The sequence below is a fragment of the Gallus gallus genome, chromosome 1 (assembly GCF_016699485.2).
Source record: "Gallus gallus isolate bGalGal1 chromosome 1, bGalGal1.mat.broiler.GRCg7b, whole genome shotgun sequence".
Lineage (NCBI taxonomy): Eukaryota > Metazoa > Chordata > Aves > Galliformes > Phasianidae > Gallus > Gallus gallus.
The window spans coordinates 194,447,380-194,471,831 of record NC_052532.1 but is presented as its reverse complement, the minus strand read 5'-3'; the positions used below and the strand labels follow the sequence as shown (position 1 = coordinate 194,471,831).

Genomic DNA, 24,452 nt, shown 5'->3' with positions numbered 1-24,452 from the left:
GGGTTTTGGGTTGTCCCAGTTTGGAATCTCTATGTGATGTGACAGTATCCACACAGTGGTCCGGCCCATATGTGAGGTCAGAGGGATGGGAGGTGCAACCCAAGCCCCAAGGGGTTCTTCCAACCCATCCTGGGCTATTCCTGGCAAAGCACATTGCAACCATCAGCTGTGTGAAACAAGGGTGTTGTTATGGGTCGGAAAGTACCCTGGAGTGGATTGAGGTTGTGTGCAGGGCAGGAAGCCTACCCTCTAGCACAGCTTACATCCGCTCCTTCTCATCCCTGCTGTGTATTTATTTTTTCTCCTGCATTCTTTGGCTGAGCTGCAAAGATTTTGAGGCTGAACCCTGAAGTTTTGGTTTCACTACTGAATTTCATGCTGGAGCCAAAAATTACAGGTTACCCGACGGTCTGTAGCAGCAGCTCAATTTGCACTTGGGTGGGAAGGAGACCCGAGATGGAAAGAATGCAGTAAATTGAGGCCGTGGCACCAAAATAATGCCAGACTCGACCTCCACCCCATAACTACAGCTGTGCTCGGCAGCGTTCTCTTCAAGGCTGCCTGCCTCTGTGGTCAAATGCATTGGCCACAAGCTCTGCCCAAAATGCAGAAGGGCTGAGCTCCCCTTCCAGTCCTGAACCCCTGGGAAAAGCTCTGCCTTTTTCCAACTGGAAGCTGGGAGTGAGCCTTAATGCCGATGCGTCTCAATGAGGTCTCGTGTCAAGTAGTTGGGTTGGGCTTGGTGACCTTTAAGGACCTGAGAAATTCTGTGATTGTAAGGACAAAAATAAGAACTGTGGCTATTACTGCAAGATGTGGCTGTGCTGATGGAGTGCTACAAGCCTGCAGCTGTTGGGTTTTCTCTGCTGGGATGGATAGAGGTTCCTTTTGGAGCCCACCCCAGCACCCCAATCCCTGCCCTTCTTACACCACGAGAGCAAAGGGGACAGGAACAGTTGGCAGCTGAGGGGCAAGGAGAGGCCGTCACTGATGAAAAAAGTGCAAAACCATTTCTTAAAAACCATTTATCACAAAACATTAAAAAAAAACCCACAAAGAATACCCTTCAGGTACATGGCTGATGGTCAGTGCTGGCATCGCAGAGGCTGTCAGCAGGAACAAATGCTTCGGAGGATAGGAATGCGGAAGACTGCGGTGTCCAAAGGTTAATGTCTGTGCACCATTCAGGTGGAGACGGGTGTGGGACAATGCATGGGAAGGCTCCTGAGGCAGTGTAGAAGGAAGTGGGAAGCAGCCCCGTCATCCATCACCCCGAGTATCCATCCTTCACAGTTCGACTCAGGGTGATTCACCCGGCTTCAGCTCCCTGGATGTGGATTGCGATTCACATTTTTGGCATCAGACTTTGGATTCTGGGCTCTTTTTGGAGTTTTCTGCCAGCTTCTTCTTCTCTGGGTCTGTTGTGGTCTCTGCTACATGGCTAGCATCCTTCTCCTGACGCCTGAGGATCACATACACCATCACAAAGCACAGGAAAGCACCCACCTCAAAGAAAAACTGGAGGCCGAGATACCTGTGGTGTGGGAACACAAGAAATGAGGGGAGGGAAGTGAAGGGAGGGGAGGGGAGGGGAGGAGAGGGGAGGGGAGGGGAGGGGAGGGGAGGGGAGGGGAGGGGAGGGGAGGGGAGGGGAGGGGAGGGGAGGGGAGGGGAGGGGAGGGGAGGGGAGGGGAGGGGAGGAGAGGAGAGGAGAGGAGAGGAGAGGAGAGGAGAGGAGAGGAGAGGAGAGGAGAGGAGAGGAGAGGAGAGGAGAGGAGAGGAGAGGAGAGGAGAGGAGAGGAGAGGAGAGGAGAGGAGAGGAGAGGAGAGGAGAGGAGAGGAGAGGAGAGGAGAGGAGAGGAGAGGAGAGGAGAGGAGAGGAGAGGAGAGGAGAGGAGAGGAGAGAAGAGAAGAGAAGAGAAGAGAAGAGAAGAGAAGAGAAGAGAAGAGAAGAGAAGAGAAGAGAAGAGAAGAGAAGAGAAGAGAAGAGAAGAGAAGAGAAGAGAAGAGAAGAGAAGAGAAGAGAAGAGAAGAGAAGAGAAGAGTTGAGTTCAGGTGGAAGGGTCTAACTGAGCATCAATTCCAACTGCTTGGTCACTGCAGAGTTGGCCAAACATTATTTAGGTCATTCCCATGGTGGACATGGCCTTGTTCTCCCCATCCCCTATCCTTACCACCATCCCTACCTCTGCCTGAAGAGGTTGTTGTCGTAGTATCTGCAGGCTGCTTTCCTGTCACACTTCTTCTCCCAGAGGATGCAGGTGGTATCGATGGCACTACCATACAGAACAGGTCCTGGCATCCATGCTGCAAGCAGAGGGGTATCATTATTTTATGGGAGCACCGCTGGGACAGACCTGGGTGCTCTCCACTGTGCTAAAAGAATGGAAAAAGGCTGAGTCCGGTCGTCCTCCCTGTGGCCCATGAAGGGTTGGTCTGTGCAGCACACCCATGGCTGGCTGGGTTTGCATCCCCTCAGATGCAAGAAGATCCCTCCTTCTCATTGCTCTTTGACAAGAGGCCACTGCTCATCCCAGGAACGTTGCTCACTCCTTGCTGAACTGCACAGCTATGCTCCTTCCCATGGCTGAATCCCTCTGCGTGGCAATGCTCATGGCCTCCAGGTGAAAACCAATTCCCACCATGAGAAAAATAACTGCTGGGACCAGGGCATGAGATGCACAGCCACTCTGATAGCCCAGAGACAAACACAGCCAATGGCTGTCCTCCTGGACCCGAGCTCATTCCCTCTTTCATTTAACCACACAATTGCACCCCATGGGGATGACTCTTCACCTCCCACCACTCACAGCCTACAAAGCAGCAGCTTCACCTCCCTTAGAACGGAGTGAAACTGAACCAGGAGCATTTCCACAGCCCTGGGGCTGCTCAGGGATCCATGCAGACTCCTCCCAGCTGATACCATTTTCCAGGACAGCGTCTCGCCGAATTTCAACTTACCTAAAACTCTCAGCAGCATAAACTGTATCCCAACTGCAAACGATTTGTCTTCAGGTTGGATGCTCCTGCAACACGAGGTGGAAAGTGTGACCTCTTGCAGTTGTGCAAGGATGGGTATTTCCCTCCCCAGCATCACGAAAGCTTGCAGTGCCCGCACCCAAGAACTCATCCTTCTACCAAACCACCAAAGACCCACACAGCTACCCCGTAGGTCAGCAGAGAGGATGCTGTTTCATTCACTGGGGCTGTGAGCTCACCACAGCCTTTTCGTGGCCAGGAAACAGAGTCGGTATGAGTAAAAACACCAGCAGAAGCCAATATAGCTCTGCCAAACACAAGCAGGACAAAGTCTGCTTTCTGCAATGGGAGAAGTGATTTCACCACTGGGGAAGTGGCTCTCTTTGCAATGTGCTGTCCCGTGGTATATTTCGGTGGCACCCCAGATTTCTGAAATAGATCCTGTGGCTATGGCCAGGCTCACAGATGGGAGGACCTGGGGTCAGCACACCTTCTCCTCTCTGTTTGGAACAGGCTGGGCTCACTCCTGGCCTGAGCAGTGATTTAATATTGCCTGGGGGGGTCGAGGTAAAAATAAGTTTTAACCACAGCTCTTCCATAAAAAGCAGCTGTTCTGAGCACATTAACCATGGAAATGGGCTGGAAGGTATCAGTTATAGATGATATGCAATTAAACCTCCCGGCTTAATAGGGAGCTGCATTAAAAAGCGATGAATCAATGGTGTAGCTCGTCACTGAGGTATGAGTTGTGGGTGGGGAGAAGGAGCAGGAGGGCTGGTGGGCCAGAGGGGGAAGATCTGAGCATAGGAAGGGAGTGCTGAGGGCAAACACAGGGGTCCTGAGAGATGTAGCACCGAGGGGTGTGTAAAGTGAGCCTGGTGGGATGGGTTGGGGTTGGACTTGGGGATCCGAGAGGTCTTTTCCAACCTGAATGTTTCTGTGGTTCTACGAACCAACCCCTCAGCCTTCCCCCTCACTTCAAGAACCCCTCGCTTTTCCAAACGCAGCTTCTCTGTGTGCTTAGAGGAGTGCTTGCAGCCAAGCCAGGACCCCCTGCCCCGCTCACCGGAGGATGAGCATGAAGGATGGCGTGTGAGATGTGCTGGCGAGGATCCCTGCCAGGCAGGAGAGCACCACGAAGGGCAGGAGCAGGTGGGAGCAGCTGGTGCCGCAGGTACCGGGCTTAGCAGAGCCCACGAGCCCATTTTCGGAGATGCAGATGCAGTTGGTGTAGTTCTGCAAAGAGGAGAGAGAAGCCGCTCGGTTGAGGAAGGCAGTGGGGATGGCAGGGATAGCTGCCAGCTGATGTAGGGAAGGGGAGGGTGTTTGGGTTTTGACTGTAAATAATTAGCAGTAATTAGCACTCAACGCTTCAGGGAGCAGGAGGAAAAAATAAAGAAAGAAGTACAGTGAATTCAACAGAGGGCAGCAGGAGTGTGTGAGGATATGTGCTCTTCATCCCCACATCAGCTGTCCATACCCATCTCCAGCTCTCCATCCCCACATCCAACTCTCCATCCCCTCATCCAACTCTCCTTCACTACATCCAACTCTTCATCCCCACATCCAACTCTTCACCCCCAAAATCCAACTCTTCATTCCCAAACCCAACTCTTCATCCCCTCATCCAACACTCCATCCTCACATCAGCACTCCTACCCCACATCTGCTCTCCAACCCCACATCAGCTCTCCATCCCCACATCAACTCTCCATCTCCTCATCCAACTCTCCATCCCCTCACCCAACTCCTCATCCCCACATCAGCTCTTCATCCCCAGATCCAACTCTCCATCCCTACATCATCTCTCCATCCCCACATCAACTCTCCATCCCCACATCAGCTCTCCATCCCCACATCCAGCTTCCAACACACATCCACCCCTGGAAGGAGGTCCCCACCTCACCAGGTCCCATGGGCATCACTGGGATGTCACATTCATGAGCATGTACAGCTGATGGGGAAGAACCACAGCAGTACCTTTGGTCCTTATCTGTGCTTCCAGGAGCACCTATTTGTGCTCCCAACCCAAACACATCCTTGTCTTGTTCACGTGGGCTCCAGCGATGCCCCCCTGCCCCCTGTTTCATGCCTGTTGTGCATCGAAGATGCTTCTGCACAGGTTTGGGATGTCATCGTTATTTGAATGCCATCATTTGTCAGCTGAATGCCTTGGCATCATGTATAAATCTGGATTCTTGGCATGGAAACGTCTCACTCACAGCTGATAAAACATTCAGACCCAATGTGATCTCATTGCCTGTGCTGTGTGTTTTGGCACAAATCTCCAGGGGAGCAGGGGGAGACTGGGGATGAAAGGGTTCACATCCCTTCTTCCCACCCTCAGGAAAGGGGACTTAACAGCTCAAATTAAGGCTGAGATATATCTTCTTCAGCCATCTGAAATGAACTGAGCCAAACCAGGCTCCTTCTGCACTCATCAAGGGAGATGTGGGTCTCCAAAGGATGGCTCAGCGCCTCCACAGATAAATGCCTGTGATAGCTGGGATTAATTTGGGACAAGGCTGTTTAAAAAAGTGCAGTTGGATACATTAAAGCTCTCACAATCTATATACCACTTCTTCCAGAGCCACATTCAGGGCACTTGCGTAAAGCCAAGAGGAAATGGAGGGTTGGAGATGCCTGTGGTGGTGTCCCGGAGCCACGATGTGCCCCTCTCATCCAAAACCTCAGAGGACATTACAGCAGTGTGACCCCATCTGCAAAACCCTCCGAGCAGTGGGGGCAAGCCACAGAGCTGCGGGTGGGCCGTCCCTATGAGACACACTGTCTGTGACGTGGTGCCATGGGGACTGCAGGGCAGAGCTGCTCTGTCTGCTGTCAGAACCACCAGAGAAATGGGGTGAGGGGGAAATCCACGAGCATCCCCACAGCAGGATGTGATCTGGGGGCAGGAAGAGGTTGTCAGGGTGGTCGCTCAGTTGTGCCCAACAGAAACATCTGGCAGCTAGTTCCTTGAGAGGCTCCCATCAGTGGTGCACGTTTCTCTCTTAGTTCTCCCATATCAGACCCTTCAGTCATCCAAGTTTTGGGGTCCCCATTGACCAGCTCAGATACAAAGCAGCTGACAGCAGTGGAACGTCCCCTCTGTCACCCGTGGGCGTGCACCACGACCCAATGCCATGGAGACAGCCGTAGCCTTGGGTGTCACGCATTAATGATCTGGATGATGGGGCAGAGCCAGACCTCAGCGAGTCAGCAGATCACACACAGCTGGTTGAAGAGGTGGATGCCCCAGAGGCTGAGGAATGGGCTGCAGAAGCCCCTGGAGTCCAACCAGGAGCTGTTCAGGGTGCAGTGATACTTGGAAAAAGGATTAGGCAAAGGATGCAAGCGCGAAAGGGAGGAGTACTGCTGCCTTTGGTAAGGAGTGTTTGCATGGCACTGCAAAGGGGGTCCCTATTTCAATGTAGTGTGTGGCTATATCTAATAATATATAGATAATACGTAGATAATAACATGTTTAGTGACTACAGGACCAGGTGGTGTTCAGGAGCAGAGCATGTCGAAGGGCTGGAGGCGTCTTTGAGGAGGAAAAAGCAGTTGACAAGGATCTGCTGCACAAAAGGCAGGCACAGGCATGCAGAAGAACACATCTGGGACCAAGCTCTGGCAGGAAATGTCATTGTTATTAAAATGGAGTGCTGTTAATTAACAAAGTGCTGCTAAAAAGTCCCCAGCCAGTCGCATGCTGCAAATAGATCCTGTGCCAAGAACACGAAGGAAAACCATTTACCCTCTATGGATTGCTAACGTTTTCCAGACAGGTCTTCGAGGTGGCAAATATTTCCTGGTTATTCATGCACTGGAGGAGCCCAGTGAGGGTGGGCTGGTTCACCCCATGGTGAAAGCAGCCCTTGAGTGCAAGAGGTGTCACACATGGTGACTAAGGTGTTTATTTAGCCTTGCCCTCACTGCACGTCCTCTTCCTCTGCCACCACAGGGAACACAGCTAAGAGGGGTGACCTCAGTGGCCACAGCTTGGGGCGCAGGGAAAGCAGAAGGGTTTTGTGTCGTCCATGGAGGATGTCCACTGAGGGAGATATTGTTGACAGTGTCTGTGCTGCAGAAGCAGTGGTCTCTGGGGTGGAGCAGTGGGTGGGTGAGGACATATCCTAAAAGGATGGGTATCAAAAAGGGTTCTGCCTGCTGCTTTGGCCAAGAATCTGTGCCAGCATGGGTTGTGTTGGCCACTGTATGGCCATGCACCGTGCACCGAACACTGGGAGAACCTATTTACCCAACCTGAGCACTGCGTTGGGCATCCATCCCTCATGAGTTGTCCCAGACCAGGATGTGAGTGTGGTGGGAATGACTCACCAGGACTGAGCTGTTGGCAATACTGACGGCACCGCAGCCTGCGTAACAGGGGGAGATGTACTCGATGCCATTAGAGCCGCAGATGGGGTTGTAGGCTTTCTCGGGGCAGTTACAATGGAGGTTGCACTCCGAGGCGTAGTGTCCATATTCAGAGCTACGATAGAAAGGAAATATTAATGTACGGCACTGAGCATAATCAATATGCATCTTATGCAGGAAATATACTGCGTTTAAATAGGGTTAGGAATGAAACACTGACTGCTTAATGCTAAACCTCTCCCATGAGGAAGAACACATAGAAATTCCATGATAAACCCCCAGAGCCTGGGAAGAGCATTCACCAATGGTCCAGCGTGTTGCCCGATTCCTTCATATTGTGCTCCCAGCCCTAAATGTGGGGTCTTGGGCCTTTGTGACCCACAGAAACCACTCTGGGGTTCACAGGAAGGTGAGTGGGTCAGCACGAAGAAATTGGGATGGAGGCTTTGGGGAAGACAGTGTGGGCAAGGAGGCACGGCGCTCCCAGGACTGATCTCTGGCCACGTTATTGGCCCAGTGAGCAACGTGCTGTGCTTCCCAAGATGAAATTTTAACCCTGTGCTCTTCGTGCCAAAAAAAACCCAACGCGTTCTCTGAAGTTTCACAGCCAGTCAGTGAAGCTGGCGTGAGTAAGGACGCGGTAGACTCAGAGTTTATTCACAAAAGCATGAATTCCTCACCTTGTTTTAAGGGAATAAACCCAATTTCGGGTGTCCTGCTCAAGTCCCAGCCCAGCCCCAAAGCGTGCCCCCAGTGAGCCCCCCCATCCCACTCAGCTGCGCACCTCTCTCTGTAGGTGACGCCGGAGACCTTCTGTGTGGGGCAGCCGAGGAAGACGAGGGGGAAGGCAAGGATCAGGCAGAGCAGCATGCCGAGGACACACATGGCACTGCACTGCTTCAGGGACATCTGGAACCTCTTCAGGATGGCACCGCCGACCACGATGCCAACCATCGCCCCCGGGATGTTCACAGAACCTGGGGAAAGGCAGATCCCACACCTTGGTTTCTGGCCTCCAAACCAGTGGGTTTTGTGGTCATGGTGGGGATGGGTTGGGGTTGGACTTGGGGACCTTGAAGGTCTCTTCCAACCTTCCTGATTCCATGGTTGTATAAGTGGCCATAGTGGGGATGGGTTGGGGTTGGACTTGGAGACCTTGGAGGTCTCTTCCAACTTTCACAATGCTGTGATTGTAGGATTCTAGGATGTTTAATTTCAGCATAATGAACCACTGATGTAACAGCGTGCCCGTTTCTGTTGTCATCATTACAAAACTGTAAAGGTTTCCATGACAGACTTGGGGTTTTGAAAATCCCAGCTTATAAAGGGGTACTGAAGAAGTGCAGCGTGTTTAATTCATCAAAGGATCAACAAGGAGGTTACCTTCAGCCCATAAATACCCTATAAATACCCGAGGAAGGAAAGGATATCCGTCTACAGAGAGCTTTCTGTTCTAACAGAAAAAGGAGAAGCAAGATTTAGCAGCCAGGAGTGAGAGGTGGATAAATCCATGTGAGAAATACACCGCGCATCTTTAATGCCAAGGGTAAATCAAGGCTGGGCACGACCCAGTAGGGCACACCAGCGGAGAGCGCCATCATTTCAGCATTTAACCTTCCTATCTGCTTACTTTCTTCTGATTTATTTTCTGAAGATCCTTACTCTGAGGGCACACGCAGCTTAGAATTACATTTTGAAAGATCCCCCTGTCTGTTATCTAGATCCCTGGGTGCTCTGGCTGATTGCAAGCCTTATTCCTCATATCTCGGTTACCATGACACAGGCAGGTCCCAGCCTGAGAGTGGACGTTCTGGATATTAAAAGTAAAAGCAGTTGGGCCTCGTGAGAACATATCCTGCTTGGAATATCTTTGTTTTGTTCATAACAATGCCAACGGCAAGAAATTAGCCCTGCTGTTATGAGCAATTAGTCTGACTACAGTAAACATTTTGAAGATTAAGAGAAGATTAACACACCGTCTGGGCCGCCCTCTTGCTGCAAAGTGTCTTTACATTGCACACGTGTGTTTTTTGCCATTTGTCATTTCATTTCATGCATGCTTGTTCAGGGAACCTTCACTAATGGCCTGTGTAAAGCAATCCGTGCCATAGAAACGTGCACAAAGCAAACCCGATGACTCTTTTCTCCGTTCATGCAATGAGTTGTTCTCCTCTCCTTGGTTTTCAAAGAGGAGCTCAGAACCTGACAAGTCCCCACGCGTGACAGCAGCACTTACCAATGATCATGTTGGCAAAGGAGGCCGTGAGGGAGAACTGTCTCTCCAGGAACTTCCCCATGAAGGTGGCTAAGCCAGCAACCATGGCCGAGAGGTTGACCTGAGCCAACACCACCAGCAGGTAGACGGGGTGACGAAGGTTCCTCAGCAGGACCACGGGGAAATCTGGAAGGAGAAAGGGAAACCTACTGCGTACAGAGGGGAACAGCAAGATATCAGCCATAGAAAATGGCATGGCTTTGAATTTCCCCAAAGTTTTGGGCAGGATTTTGGCCACCCTGCCTGCAGCAGTGGCGGTTGGAACCGGACGATCTTTGAGGTCCCTTCCAAGCCAAGCCTTTGTGTGATCCCATGGAGATTCCTGTGCAGGATTAACAGTTGAGGAGTGGTGAGGTCTTCTAAAGGCTTCCCTTATAAAAGGGCAGAATGAGTGCTTTCAGGGTTTATCATCTCAGAGTTATATTATGTGGTGGATTGGATGTTAAAAGCACCAGTGGTTGCACACATATCCCAAGGACACACAGCCTCATTTCCTTTCCCTGAAGCTTTCTGGCATGGCTTCTTCTGAAACAATCATGAAAGGCATCTGGGAGGTCACTGAGTGATAATTTGTTTGTTTGCTGCGGTTGAAACCGTAGTGTCCTTTCTGTTTCGGTAGTCAAGATGCTTCTCTATTGTTGTTATTACTTTCAATGGTTAGGATGCATTTTTCTGAATCACAAGCAAGAAACCATGCCAGCAGATTGCCCTGAGGCCAAACTCTTGAGCAAAGGCATGCTGAAGGGACAGTGACACCCACCAGCTGCAGACCTCCAGCCTGGAGCTGCTTCTCCCCCGTGCAGAGCCCTCGTTCTGCTCATGCCTTTGCTTTGCAGCAAGCAAGCAAAGGGCATGCATAAAGGCAACATCCAGACAAACAGCAGATGAGCTTCCCAGATGAGGGCTCTGAAAGCCAATATGTTGGAGCAGAGATAAGGAATTAACGGGGAGGATTAATGCAAGGGCCTTGCTGTAAATTAATGGTGTTAATTCCCAGCAGCTCACAAACATGGGGACAATCTTCCTATCTGCTCCAGCAGAGGCCACAGCAGGGAGAACCATCTGCCAGGAGCTGCCCCAAGCTGTGCATTCACTTTGATTGTTTTCGCCCTAAAAAGTCACATGAAGAGCAAAGACCTCTCCGTGGCTGCAAGAGGGTGACCCGTATGCATAGGGAAAGCTTGCCTTCGTGGGAGCATCGCATCTGAGCTCAACATTCTGCTCTCAGGGCTGTGCAAACAGCTGGAGATGTTGGGGATAAAGGAGGGCTCTAGAGAGGGTCCAAAGAGTGCAAGGTCCATGAGACGTGGGCAGTGGGCATGGTGGGGATGAGTCAACAGTATGACTTGGTGATCTTGGAGGTCTTTTCCAACCCTCGTGATTCCATGAGAGGGCAATGGCGGGGATGGGTTGGCGGTTGGACAGCCTTACAGCTCCATGTAGCTAGATTATGACAGCGAGTGGAATCAAGTCCTAAAAAAATCTCTTTAAAACAACGATTAAAAAACCCACAAAACTTGACACCATCTTGAGGCACCACCAAGAAACAAACAAGTCACAAGCCCCAGATTTTAATTGCTTTAGAAGATCACCTTTCATGGATTAATTCCCAAATTGCGCAGCAGCGGCTGAGCATCCTCCCAGGTGCTTGCAGCAGAAGGCTGGAAATTAGCAATGGAAATAAGCAATGGAAATTAGCCATGGAAATGACTTCTAGCTCACTGCCATCCCGCTTTCCTCATTGCTGCGGGCAGATCCAAGGGCTGTGAATGGAGCACAGTAAAAGGAGCAGGGAGCAGCCCAAAGTCACCCAGCACATCTGTGCAGGAGCCAGGATAGGTCCCCACAGCACTCTGACTTCCCTCATTTTGAATAGCTCTGGGGATGGGAGCCTGCTTGCTTCTCCAGAAGTTGACCTCACTGTTTGGAAAGGTCCCCAGTGCTTTGCCCGAGTGTTTGTCCCATACGCAGCCCCATCCTGTTATTGAGAATGTGGATGGGAAAGCTCTTCCTGTTCCTGAAGTGCAGCTCCCAGGCTCTGCTAACTGCTCCTCATGCCTCATCCCATGCAGACCTGAAGCCCAGAGGCTGCCAGAGAAAAATGAGAAAGCAAAGAACCTCATCTGTGGGCTCCTCCCTTTGAAGCTTTCATAGGGAAGTCCTGGGAGGGAGGTAAGAAACAACCTGCCGTGATCTCAGTTTGATCCAATTCCTGATGGGATCTTGATGCTTTCCTTCATCCCACCCCGAAAAGGACACCCATAGCCATCAGTGTGGCCACCTGCAGGAACACAACCTGCAGAAATGCACAGGGCTTCCTGTCCCTGTACCCACCTGGTACCCCTTGGGATGCTGATGGGCCACCAAGAAGACGAGGACCAACCCATATCTTCTTGCCGATGACCATCTCCATCCAGCAGCATGTAGATGAGCTAGCTTCTAACTAATTCACTTCTAACTTCTTTTGGCTTCATCTGATCTGCCCCCATTACATCATCACACACCACCTACCATCCATACTCTGGATCTAGCAAGGCTTTTGTGGGTGCGAGGATGGCACCATAGGCTGGCACTGGACACCACTGCAGCCCCATTTCTGTAAGCAGGAGGTATATATTGGGCTGCTGGGGCCGAGATCATAGAATCGCAGCATCATTAAGGTTGGAAAAGACCTCCAAGATCACCAAGTCCAACTGTCCAGATGTCTGAGTGAGGCACAGCCCTGAGTTTTGCCACGGCTGGTTTTAAAACCTTGGTCATCTCAGCAAGATTGCTCCCCTGGCCAGAATTACAGATCCATAGGATTCAGACTTAGGGGATAAACTCTTGGCAATAATGAGTTTATTAGCACAGCCCTGCTGCAAACCCCACGCAGGGGCCAGGCACTTCCTCCTCTCCCCACCCAGGCACAGGGAGCTCATTTTTACTCATTTTTCGGGGGCAGAGAGCAGAGCATCAGTGTGAAAATCCCATCCGAGCGCCATAAATCTGCTCCCACGCAGCAGCTCCCAGCAGCGGTGTGCTGGATGGATGGTTTGCTAAATGATGGTGCGGTGCAGTCGGAGGGGGAGCAGCCCCCAGACTGCCTCCTGTAACTCAGCATTGGGCTGCAAGCGAGCGGTGCACAGAGCAGAGTGAAAACCTGCCCACGCTCATCTGGCCGTGCCTGCCCTGAGCTGACCTCCGTAAAACAAGAGAGCTTCCAATAAATGGAAGGGATAATACTTAGGAAGTTGACATGGAATGACTGCACAGGGCCACTTTTCTTAAGCAGTTGCCCAAGAACCAAATGTTTATTTCAAACAAACCTGACCCATAGCCTCAATAGACCCAAGCCCAGCTGATTCCCTTCAGCTCTGAGTGCGTCCCTAAGCCCCCTGACTTACAAACAAGCTCGCTGCACTGCATTAATTCCAGCCTGCACAGACATGCAGTTGGTTTCAATTGCTCAGACCCTGGCTGCAGCCATCCCCTGCAGGACAAGCAGGGCAGTGTGGCTGTCACATTGCCACCAGGCTTGAAGGACAGGATCTGAGGAGGTTTTTGGGACAGGGTTTTCATCACTTGGAAGCCGAGCAGTTGCATCTGGTTGCACCCAAGCTGCAAACCCTGCTCTAACTGGGCGTCCCTCTCCCTTCCCATGGCTCTGCTGTGGGTTTATCCCCTCTTTCTTGATAGATTTGGGTTCTGATTAAGGTTTTGGGTTCCATTTGGCTTCCATTTCCACCGACAAGATGAGCCATAAAGCCAGGCAATACTGAATGCTCCCACTCCCAGACAACGAGATGGTGCTGAGCCCCTCTCATGTGATGCTTGAAGAAGCACAGGCTGGGCTCTGGGCTGTGTGCAGACAAGAAGGAAATCTGTGAATTGAATTTAAGCCAGCAGGATGCCTACCCTGCATCCTGAGGGCTAAGCACAGGGAGGAACATGCAGCATCCTATTAGCATTGCGAGGATGGATGAATGGGACACTACCCATTGCCAGGATGGGTGGGCGTGCAAGCAGAGAAGACATAGGATCACACAATAATTTAGGTTGGAAAAGCTAAACCCAGCTCACCCAGCCTAACCATCAGTCTGGCCGACTGAGTGCCATCACCAAACCACATCCCTTGGTGCCATGTCCACGTGTCTTTTTGATACCTCCAGGGATGGGGACACCACTGCCATGCTGGATGCCCGTTCCAATGCTTGAAGCCAAAGGGGATCTCCCTGAGATGCTGATGGACCAGCAAGAGGATGAGGTCCAATGCACATCTTCTTTCCCATGCACTCAACACCCTCACCCAGACCACTGATAGAAACAAACTCCCTGCCAAGCAGGAGGTTGCACAGACTTACATTTGATGAACTGGAGTAGAGAAAGGTTTTGCACGTCCTCAGACCTCGACCTGAGCTGGCGGAGCACATCCTTGCTCTTCTTGCTGCCGATCTCCTTCCCACTCACCACCTGGGGACAGATGAGAGTCGTTCACCGACAACATTCCCACCCAGCTGTGCAGAAGGAAGAAGGGAAAATCTCCCTTTGCAATCACAGCCTGGGGGAGGCAGAGGGCAGCCCACCCTCCTTACAGGTGGTGCTTGAGATGCTCTGCGCCCTGCCAGCAAATCCTGCCATCGGGATGAGAGCATCCGCGCAGATGTCTGCATTACAGGGCTAAGAGCCATTTTTTCCCCCTTTTCCCCACAGGACTGAATCGTATTTCATAAATATCCATGGGCACACAAACCCAAGAAGCGATGTACCTGGACCGCTGGGCGAGGTGTACCTAAATGAGGAGAAGGGAGCTCTCATTTGGGATGGAGGATGTGAATTTCTCCAGTTTGGGATGGAGGATGAGCATTTCTCCTTAGTGCAGACGGATATGGGGATGCAGAGGCAACAATGGGGATGTGCCAAGGGCTCTGGTTTGCGCTGTGCAGCTGCAGAACCCTCACCTCTCTCAGCCTCTTTCCACTGTTCTGGATTATGGGAATCCCAGCTGGATTCTAGCAGCTCTGCTCTCTTCTGGTGTCTTTATAGGTTTCCCCCCAGAAGAATAGCAGCATGGGAGGGATATCCTTTCCCTCCACGGAAGGGACCTCCATTCTGTGGATCAGCACAGCTGGAGGGTGGATGGGTCCGGGTCTCGGTGCTTACAGCCCTAATTCATTGTCAGTTGGTGGTTACAGCTCTGTAGGGGTGGGATCCACACCCTGCCTGTCCCGCTGCCACCACTCTGAAGCAGAGAGAAAGAGGAGAGGTGGAACACGGGGTCCTTGGATCACCCCAGCTCCATCCCGACCTCCTCAGGAGCCGTCCAAGAGCAGCACCCAACATCCCTGCACATCATCCTGCGCCAGCAAGAGGGAAGCCAAGGGAGAGGGGGGGTTTTTGAATGCACATCCAATCCCCCGTCCCGCAGGCTTTTTACTCATGGGATGAGGGCATGAATTAGGCGAGAAGTGCTACTACAAAAGCATAACATGGAGAGAGAGCTCAGGGGGAGTGTGGTTTGATGGAAAACCACAGCACGTTTTCAGCCAGCAGCCCTGGGAGCCGCGTCTGACGGTCCCACATCAGCCAACACGAGTCAGACAAATGAGTTCATCTGATGGAAATTAGATGTTCCACATTCCCTAAAGGAGCTGGATGGTTTGCTGGCTGAAATGAGCTCTTTTTCCCTGAAAGCACGGCATTAAACACTGGAAAGGTCACCACGTCCCGTGCTGCGAATGCCACCGTCTCTTCTGGAGAGTCTCTGCACAGCAGCAGTGGGGTCTGTGCAGCTCCTTCTTCGTGTGGAGCACAGAGACTGATATAATCATTTCAAATGCACGGATATAAATCCAGTTCCTCTCGCTTTTCCATCAGGACCAGACAGGCAGGAGCAAAAAACCACAGCGTTTTCCGAAAAATGAACTCGAGCTGTTGCTCACTGCAGCTCTTCCAGCTGACAGCTGCTGTTGTTTCAGAGTGGGAGCAGCATGCAGGGCTGCAAACCCTGAGCCAAATCCACATCCTCAGTCATCAGCATCCCCCCAGTCTCTGTGCAAACACGATGGCTCTGTGCGCGTCTCCGTACAAGGAGCAAAGCCCTGGAGGAGAACGCGACTGCATTGGCTCAGATTCACAATATATGCCTGCAGGAGGAAATGCATTCCTGAGGGGTGAAGCAGGGAAACTGGGAAAGCAAGCGGAGAGGGAGCAGGTCCTGCCTGCTGCGGGGCTTTCAGTGTTGCATCATGCGTTGGCACACTGACATCACTGGGTGAAACAGCACAGGTTGGTGGCTCGGCGCTTCCCGGCCTCCTGCTGCGGTGTGTTGCCAAATGAAAACAACCAAATGTGGGAAATGTTGTGCAGAATGGCCCCATGCTGTTTTTCTTTAGGGTTGTTCCTTAGAGGGCTCAATGGATGGGGCTCCAAAAGGTTGCATCCTTTCCTTTTGCAATGGTTTTTTTTTTCCTTGGGAAGGTGAAGGAGGCAGTTGAGGGGTTTTGGCTGGGTTCTCCAAGGAAGCACCAGCAAAACCATAGGCTCATGGACTCGTTGAGGCTGGAAAAGACCTCCAAGACCCCCACGTCCAACCCCAACCCTCCCCACCACACCACAGTGCCCCACATCCCTCAGTGCCACATCCCCACTGCTCTGGATCACCTTCAGGGATGGCGACCCCCCCACCCCCCCAACTCCCTGGGCAGCAGTGCCAGTGCCTGATCACTCTTTTGGAGAAGAAAACATGAGCATGGTGCAACGTGAGCCCATCACCTCTTGTCCTGCTTCCATGCACAGACAAGAATAAATCAGACACAACGGAGAAGGGCTGGGAGCCAGGGGAAGAGCAGGACCTGCTCTGCAGGACAGGCAGATGGAGGTGGCAACTGCAGCCTGGTTTCATGCAGATACACCACAGGAAGAAGGGGATAAATGACCCCCTTTGTGACACACAGATTTTCTCTGCTTAATTTGGGGTTTCTGGCAGATTTCCCCTCAGGCTGCGCTGAACCTGCTGCTCCAGGCTCAGTGCAAAGCGAGGTCAGCGAACCTATTTAGGTGTTGCACAAACAAAATGTGAAACCTCATCGCCTGAAAAAGCACCCATTTCCCTCCTGGCAAGGTCGTGCTCCTTACAAACGCTCCTCTGTGCTTCTTCCAGCAGACGTTTGTCCCCCCGGGCCCCATTTCCCTGAGTGCTGCAATAGCCATCCCGCAGCCTTGCTCAGGTGGAGCCAGCTGATTATTTTTAGCTGTTCCTGTGTTTAACATTCCATTGGGAAAATCCAACCGCTGAGACCGACCCGTTCCTGTAAAGCAGCCGCTTCATTGCACTCTGCCCATTGCACTCCACCACCTGGCCTCCGAGGGCTCCCCAGATCATGTCATAGAATCACAGAACCACCACTGGAAAGTGGAAAAGACCCACGGGATCACCCAGTCCAACCATCCACCCATCACCAATAGTTCTCACTAAACCACATCCCTCAACACAACGTCCAAATGTCCTCTAATTCCTGGCTGGTGCTTAGAGATTTTAATGGGGAAGCCCTGGGGGCTCTGGGGAGAAAGATTCCCAACAAACGCTTGAATTCCCCTGCTCCAGCTCTTTAACCTTTGGCCACCAGCTGACAACACGAAAGGGGCAGACCACTGGCAGTTCCCTGTGGGTTATTTTGCTTCCTCTGTGCCCTGGAAGCAGACCATGTCACTGCTGGATCAACGTGGGAGGATTTGGATAAATGTGGACTATTTGTCCCAAGAGAGAAATAGGAGAAGTTATTTTTCCACTTCCTCTCCATTGCACGAGGTCCCTGGGACACAAAAGGACAAGTCACTGCCATCCCACGGCATGGGACCTGGGAAGTTCCCTGCTGGTCTGTCTGCAGGGTGTTGTCCTAGGTTTGCCAGTTCCTGCCCCACGGTGTGAGACGCTGTTGGGATCATAGAATCATAGAACTGCTCAGGTGGAAAAGACCTTCAAGATCATCAAGTCCAAACTCAACCTAACCATACTACCCTAACCCTCACAACCCACCCCTACCATCATCCAGTCATGAGAGGGATGGGCTTAACCATGGAAGAAGGGAGGTGGTCTATGCTCTGCTGCATAGGTCTCCTGCCTTGGTGCTCCCCTTTGTCTTCAAGCATCTCCTCAAACAATTCAGGGGTGAATTACAAGTGAGACCTGAAGGGATGGGCAACACGGGATGCATCTCACCCAGGGACAAAGCAGAAATCCCAGCAGATGCCCTCTGGGGGCCAACACAGGGCCTTTGCACTGCTGCATGTCCTGAGAGCTCCCACACTTTGCATCCCTCCAGTCCTGCCATGAAATGCCCTCAAGAATCCACTGCAAAGGAATGAATCCACTGGCCACCCCTGTTGTCTCCCTCCCATCTTCGGTGGCACGGTTCCTTTCAGGTTCATGCTTCCTTACAGCCCCGGTGTTGCACTTCTCCAAGCTGATGCACCACACGTGGGGCTCTGGGATGAAGAAGGACCCAACACCAAAGAAGGTTTGTCCCAGTCATCTCTTCTGGTTTGCACACACGTGTCCCTCAAATGGATGGGCTACGCTGGGTTGGGGGCTGACAAAGGATGCATCACAGCGTCCCGTTCTCCCTCTTCAACAACACCAGACTTTGAATAAATAACGGGAATCCAGTAGGTCGGAACGAGAACAACAAATACTCCAGGTCCATCTCCACGTGGTGCAACCATGGAGGGAGTAAGAATGATGACACAAGGAAGAACTGTGGATGGTTTTTCCAGGAGAGGTGGGGAAGCACCGGCCCTGCTGCAGTGAGCTGCAGGATGGTTGGAAAAGAGGGCTCCTTGGGTTGGAGAGGTCCTCCACACGGTGCTGAACAAGGTTAGTGCTTCCTCTTTCGTTTCGGGTGTTCAGAGGGCACCTTTTCCCCTTTCAGACCCGGGATGGATGGTACAGCACTGACCCAACTGTCTACTGGGGAACTGGAAGATGCTCAAGGTGTGGGGCAAAACCTTGAGAAATGGCTCAGACACGTGGAGGCAGCATTAAACTGGAATGACTGGAATAAAACTGGTCTTGGCTGGAAGCGGTTTGTCCACTGAAGGCCTTTCCTCCTCATCTTTGGCTTGAGATGATGACAACTTCGTGGCTTTGCTGTGGTGGTCCCCTCCAGTAGCGTTATTCAGGATGCTAGAAGTGCACTGATGAGTTTTGAAGCAGAGGACCAAAAAAAGCTCTGATGGAGTGATTGATTCATGAAAAAAAGATCAAAGGAGTGAACTCTCATTAGCATTAACATAGAGTGCAGAAGTCCTCCCAGGAACTTCAAAGGAAGAAGCTGTAAAGATGAAACGTGGCTGTAGAATGAAAATCCTCACCCTCTCTTGGCCAACGAGACTGACACATCGGGTGTCTGTGGGATGATGCCCATTGGGGAAGGTGTGCTGTGGTCTGGAGGGACCGCCAGGAGCTCAGATGAGGTGAACAAAGCGAGCTGGGAGAAAGCAAGATGAAGGCAGAAGGACTCTCCATTTCCCCACAGGGCTGCAGCACTTCTGGGAACACAACAGGGGTAGAACACGACATCCCCCAAAAACCCAACTGGTCCAACTGGTGACACTTTGCAAGGCAGGGGGAGCCCAAATCTCTTGAAGAATCACTTGTTGATGTGGAATTTCCAGAGAAACAAAGAACTGTTATGCACCAGGTGGTGCACGTGCTTGTTCAGGCAAGTGTTCGCGTCCTGAGATGCAATCTATGTGAGAAGCAGCCAGACAGGCTGCAGCATGATCATGGCATTGAGAAGAGTGTTATTTCACCAACCAGGCACCTCCACGGGACTCCAGCAGCCGAAAGCATTCCCAGCCTTCCTGTGTCACACCTCCTCTACAAGAACAACATGCTTTGAGTCGTCCTCTGCCACGCTCCAAAGCCAGGACCCACAGCCCAGCATAGCATCTGGGAAGCCCACCAGCTGTTTTGTGTGTTGTCATGAGCCTGGATGCACTCACCAGGGGTCTGGAGAGGTTGAGACCCCATTGGCGAACACTGAGGGGTGAGCAAAGCTGGGTGCTGCAACCCCGTGTGCAAGCGAGTGCTGAAAAAATGGGGTTTAGCAGTGGAAATGAGATAAACTACCCACCAGCCTCAGTGTTTCAAACGCAGCCAGGGCACTTCTAAAGAAAGCTGGGCATGCATTGTTCCACTGTTTGTATTTCCTATGGAACAGGACTGACTTCCTCATCAGGTGCGGGAAACGTTGGCCAGCAGTGTAACAGCTGCCAGCAGCTCCCAAGATGGACAAGGCAGAAGGAGAAGGACCATTCCTTCTCCTGGGATGTGGGGAGTGCAGCTGGGCCAGGAGGGTGAGAAAGCAGGACCTCCATCACATAGGGCTTGCCTGGTGCTATATGTTCCCACACAGAAGGGCTGCTTTTGTGTCCCACCATGAAATCATCACATCCATTGAGCTGCTTGCACACGGCTGGGTGTCACTCAGCTGGGCTGTGCTTAGCATAGGGCCTAAGTGAGAACATCTGATGCTGGGACGAGACCAAACCACAGCTCACATAATAGAATTATTAAGGTTGGAAAAGACCACCAACACCATCGAATCCAACCATCAACCCATCCCTGCCACGTTCACTCACAGAACCACAGGGTCATTAGGGTTGGAAGAGACCTCCAAAACCATCACGTCCAACCCCAACCCATCCCCACCATGCCTGCTCACGGAATCGTGAAGCTTGGAAAGGACCTCTAAGACCATTAAGTCCAATCGTTGACCCACCCCCACCGTGCCCATACACCACGTCCTTCCTTGAGGAAGGACGTTGGTGTGCAATGCCACGGGGACCACCCGCAGACCCCCTCCTACCTCTTTCGGCATTTCCCGTGGGAAGAAGAAATAAGGCACCGCGGACACGGCCACCAGGCTGGCTGCCACCAGGAAGCCAAGCCACCAAGCACCAACCCACCGCGGGTCTCTGTTGGTCAGCTGGACCTCATCTGCAACACAAATAGATGGAATGGCGTTTAGTCCAAGTCCCACAGTGCACTAAAAGGGGTGGTGCTGAGTGGCCCCAGGCACCCAAGACAACGGTGTGCTCCGTAGAGGAGGTTCCCACCCTGGGGACTGTCAGTTCTGGGGTCTGAGCAGCCTGAAGGTACACTAAGTAAATGTGCAGCTGATAATAAATCAGAAGGTGATGAGTCCCTCCTGGGTAGAGAGGCCTTGCAGAGAGATCTCAATAAATTGGAGGGCTGGGGAATCATCAGTGGCACGAAGGGTCGGGCTGAGTGTTAGGGGAAGGTTCTGCTCCGTTGGGCAATGGGCATGGCCCTGAGCTGTTGGAGCTCAGGGATGGCTGGGATATCTCCCTCAGCCATGGGGTTGGGTGGTGAGGAGCAGGATCAGGAGCTGAGCTCACTGGTCTTGGTGGGTCCTCTCCAACTTGAGGTATTCCATGGTTCCGTGGAAGCATAGAATCACCGAGGCTGGGAAAGACCTCCAATGTCACCTCGTCCACCTACCACTGACATTTCTGTACCAAAGCCACATCCCACAGTGCAACATCCAACCTGGCTCACGCCATGCTACCAATCAGAAGGGTTTGGGTTGGAGAGGACACTTAAGGGTCATCCAATTCCAACTCTGTGCTGAGGGTTGGACTGTCACCCACCCAACCAGGTTGCCCAGGGCTCCATCTCAGCTCACTCCTCAGCAACACAGCACGATGGGGGATGGATGGCTGAGCAGGGCTGCCCTCACCCACCTCCAGCCACTTTGTCGATGTCGACGTAGAAACGCAGCATGCCAGAGCCCAGCATGAAGCCGACCCCCGGCCCAACCACGGTCAAGGAGAATAGGATGCCTGCAGGGAAGAGAGCAGAGAGGGGCTCAGCCCCGGGCAAAGGGGCTGAGGGGGCAGGAGGTGGCTCCCACCACGCCTGCCCCCACCGTGGGCTGCTTCCCAGCAGCTTTCTCACCTCTCTCCTATTGGGATCTATCCTACCTATGGGGATAACAACCCCATGCTTTCCAGGCTCCTTTTGCAGGAAAGGTTTTGCAAAACTCAGGTGTTTCCTTGCTGCTTTTCTCCAGCCCCCTAGGCAAGCTGAAGTTCCCCCGAGGAACAAGATGTGCCCTTTGACATCATAAATCTAGGTAAAAGAAAGTTGATCGAGGGACTTTTGACGTAGTCACGCCATGTGCGTTAATTTTCATTGCCACGGTTTACTGCCTGTCCTTCACAGGGTGAAGGTGATAACAGTTATCAGCAAACCCTTCTATGTGAATTGCTGTTGAAAACAATGAACAGGCTGAAGGTTCCACTCCCATCCTTCTAAATAAGCTCCAAAGGTGTGGAGCAAAATTGAGAACCACAGAATGGTTGGAGCTGGAAGGGAACCTTAAAGGCCATCTGGTCCCACTCCCCCCAGTGCACAGGGACACCCACAGCTCCATCAGTGCTCAGAGCCCCATACAGCCTGACCTTGGCTCTCTCCAAAAATGGGTCGTCCATTTGGTACGGTACTTCCAGGCAGCAGTGACCTGTTTTTGCAGGCCTGCATCCTTGCAGGCCCATCCAGCTCAAAATACAGACAATAGATGTCAAAGGGCTTGAAGGACCTGCGTGGACCATCTCATCCACCCCACCACCATGAGACCTCTCTCACATGCATCTGCCCCCCACTCACTGAAGGATGCTTGCCTACCCTCTCGATGGTTGATCCTGCTGTTTCAGCTTCCTTTCATTTTCCCCACACCTAAAAATGATCCCAGTCTCTCCCCTAAATCGTTTTCCTGCACACCTGGTCTGTCTGCTCTTGCTACAGAGGGCTAATTCTGTTTTCCCCTCTTTCCACCACTGCCCCAGTCTTACCCAAGTAGAGGGGGGAGTTCCTCTCACTGGCAAAGTCATCGATGTAGGAGATCCCAAAGGGTTGGATGGGGACACCGCCGATGCCCAGCAGCACCTGGGCGATGAACATGACGAGGAGGACCTCGTGGTTCTCCCTGGCAGTGTGGGGGGCACAGATGGAGTCACTGAGGTTCCCTGAGGAGCCCAGCCCCTCGGGCTGGCACAGGTCAGTGGTGTTGCTGAACACACCTGTGGGGACAAGGAGGGGGTCTGAGGGTTGGTCAGGAGAAAGGAAGAGTGCAGCAAGAGGGATTTGGGTTGGAAGGGACCTTAACGATCATCTGCTTCCAATCTCCCTGCAGTGGGCAGGAAAAACAGAAATATAACCACATCATAGAACCATAGAATGGCCTGGGTTGAAAAGGACCACAGTGCTCATCCATTTCCAACCCCCTGCTATGTGCAGGGTCACCAACCAGCAGCCCAGGCTGCCCAGAGCCACATCCAGCCTGGCCTTGAATGCCTGCAGGGATGGGGCATCCACAGCCTCCTTGGGCAACCTGAATAAGACCGTAGGGGAGGTGTTTATAACAGGATGTTTATGGTTATACCCCAAATCAAGTGCTCAACACAGAGCCACCTGTGCCATCCACTCCAGAAACAGTGGTTAATTGTTATCCTACCACCATTCACACCTGACCCCTGTGTGCAGCTGTGAATTATTCACCTATTCCATCTTCCTCTGGTGCCCGTAGCTGAGCAAACCAGCTGTCCTCTGACGAGACAGAGAAAAGGCATTTATTGGAGGCTCCTACAGGATTTGCTGGAGCGTTGTGGCAGGACTTCATAGAATGGTTTGATTTGGAAGGGATCCATGAAGGTCACCTGGTCCCACTTCCCTGCACAGGGACACCCACAGCTCCATCAGTGCCCAGAGCCCCATCCCCTGACCCTGGGTGTCTGCATGGATGGGGCACCCACCACCTCTCTGGCAATGTGGGATGGTGTCACGAGAGAGAAGTTTTCTCCCTTCTTTTCTTCTCGTCCCTTTGCCTTCTTCCAGGAAGAAATTCCCAGTTCCACCCTGACCCTGTTCTCCATGAGCAATATATATGTGACTGTATCTCACAAGATGGGGTCTAGAACCCCAAAATCCCTCTGAGATGGCTCAGCTGCACGTGGGCAGGAAGGGAGATGTCTCACAAGCAGGAGATGGGTGCAAAGCTGCTGCTCACCCACTGCAGATGACATTTCACCCCCTCTGCCATCCTTACTTCTTCCCGCCACTTCTCCACTTTCCTTCCCATAAAAAGCTTCAGGGGTCAATGTATGCACCGTGCCTTATCTCAGTTAGGAAAATGAAAGTAAAGGAACAGCTGACGTGGGTGAGCTCAGCTTGGTGCAGCTGATGGGAGAGCTGGCTTCTGTGATATGAGTGAGGTCATCTTGGTGCAGCTGATGGGAGATGAGAGCCCCGATGCCTGGAGAAGACCTTCCTGCTGCCTGGCTGCAGCAAGGAGCTGCAGGGGACAAGGGGAACCAAACTTCATGCCCATCCTCATGCCCTTCCCTCTGGCTCCAGACTACAAGCTGGCTCTGCTTCCCCATGGGCAGCTGTTGCCGTTGGGTGCTGGGATGTTTTCATTCACTCATTCAAACTCAGCTTTCAACTGCTGACACCTCAAGGGAAGATCGTTTCCTTCCTCTATCCCAAAAGGCATAAGATAAGTTCCTAGAGTACCTACTGGCAATGGACTGGTCGTACTCATAGGGTCCTGTGATGAAGTGAGGGAGGGACATGAGGAACCCGGCCAAGGAGACCAGGATGGCACCGCAGCCGATGAAGCGGGGCCGGTGCACGCGGCTCCCAAAGTAGCTCATGAAGACGATCAGCAGCGTGTTCCCCACCTGCAGCAGGACACAAAGCAAGAGGCCTCAGAAATGCCAGCAGAGGAGCGTGGGAGATGGGAGAAGCGAACAG

At 52.2% G+C, this 24,452-nt stretch overlaps 1 protein-coding gene across 3 annotated transcripts in view; it reads right to left on the bottom strand.

Moving 5' to 3' along the window:
• Positions 1 to 1,010: 1,010 nt before the first annotated feature.
• The window catches only part of SLCO2B1 (solute carrier organic anion transporter family member 2B1), a 40,189-nt gene continuing 16,747 nt past the window's right edge, over positions 1,011 to 24,452 (bottom strand). For 2 of the 3 annotated variants that reach the window (XM_040659129.2, XM_417242.8), the window contains 12 exons: positions 24,217 to 24,379; positions 22,493 to 22,720; positions 21,383 to 21,481; positions 20,485 to 20,615; positions 13,978 to 14,086; positions 9,596 to 9,760; positions 8,144 to 8,336; positions 7,321 to 7,474; positions 4,046 to 4,215; positions 2,962 to 3,026; positions 2,187 to 2,307; positions 1,011 to 1,534 (listed from right to left, as the gene is read on the bottom strand). In XM_040659129.2, coding sequence (XP_040515063.1) covers positions 1,360 to 1,534; positions 2,187 to 2,307; positions 2,962 to 3,026; positions 4,046 to 4,215; positions 7,321 to 7,474; positions 8,144 to 8,336; positions 9,596 to 9,760; positions 13,978 to 14,086; positions 20,485 to 20,615; positions 21,383 to 21,481; positions 22,493 to 22,720; positions 24,217 to 24,379 — 1,773 coding nt within the window. In that variant the 3' untranslated portion in view covers positions 1,011 to 1,359. Of the gene's footprint in view, positions 1,535 to 2,186; positions 2,308 to 2,961; positions 3,027 to 4,045; positions 4,216 to 7,320; positions 7,475 to 8,143; positions 8,337 to 9,595; positions 9,761 to 13,977; positions 14,087 to 20,484; positions 20,616 to 21,382; positions 21,482 to 22,492; positions 22,721 to 24,212; positions 24,380 to 24,452 lie in introns of those variants that run through there. The other variant, XM_015281021.3, reaches the window with a different exon arrangement.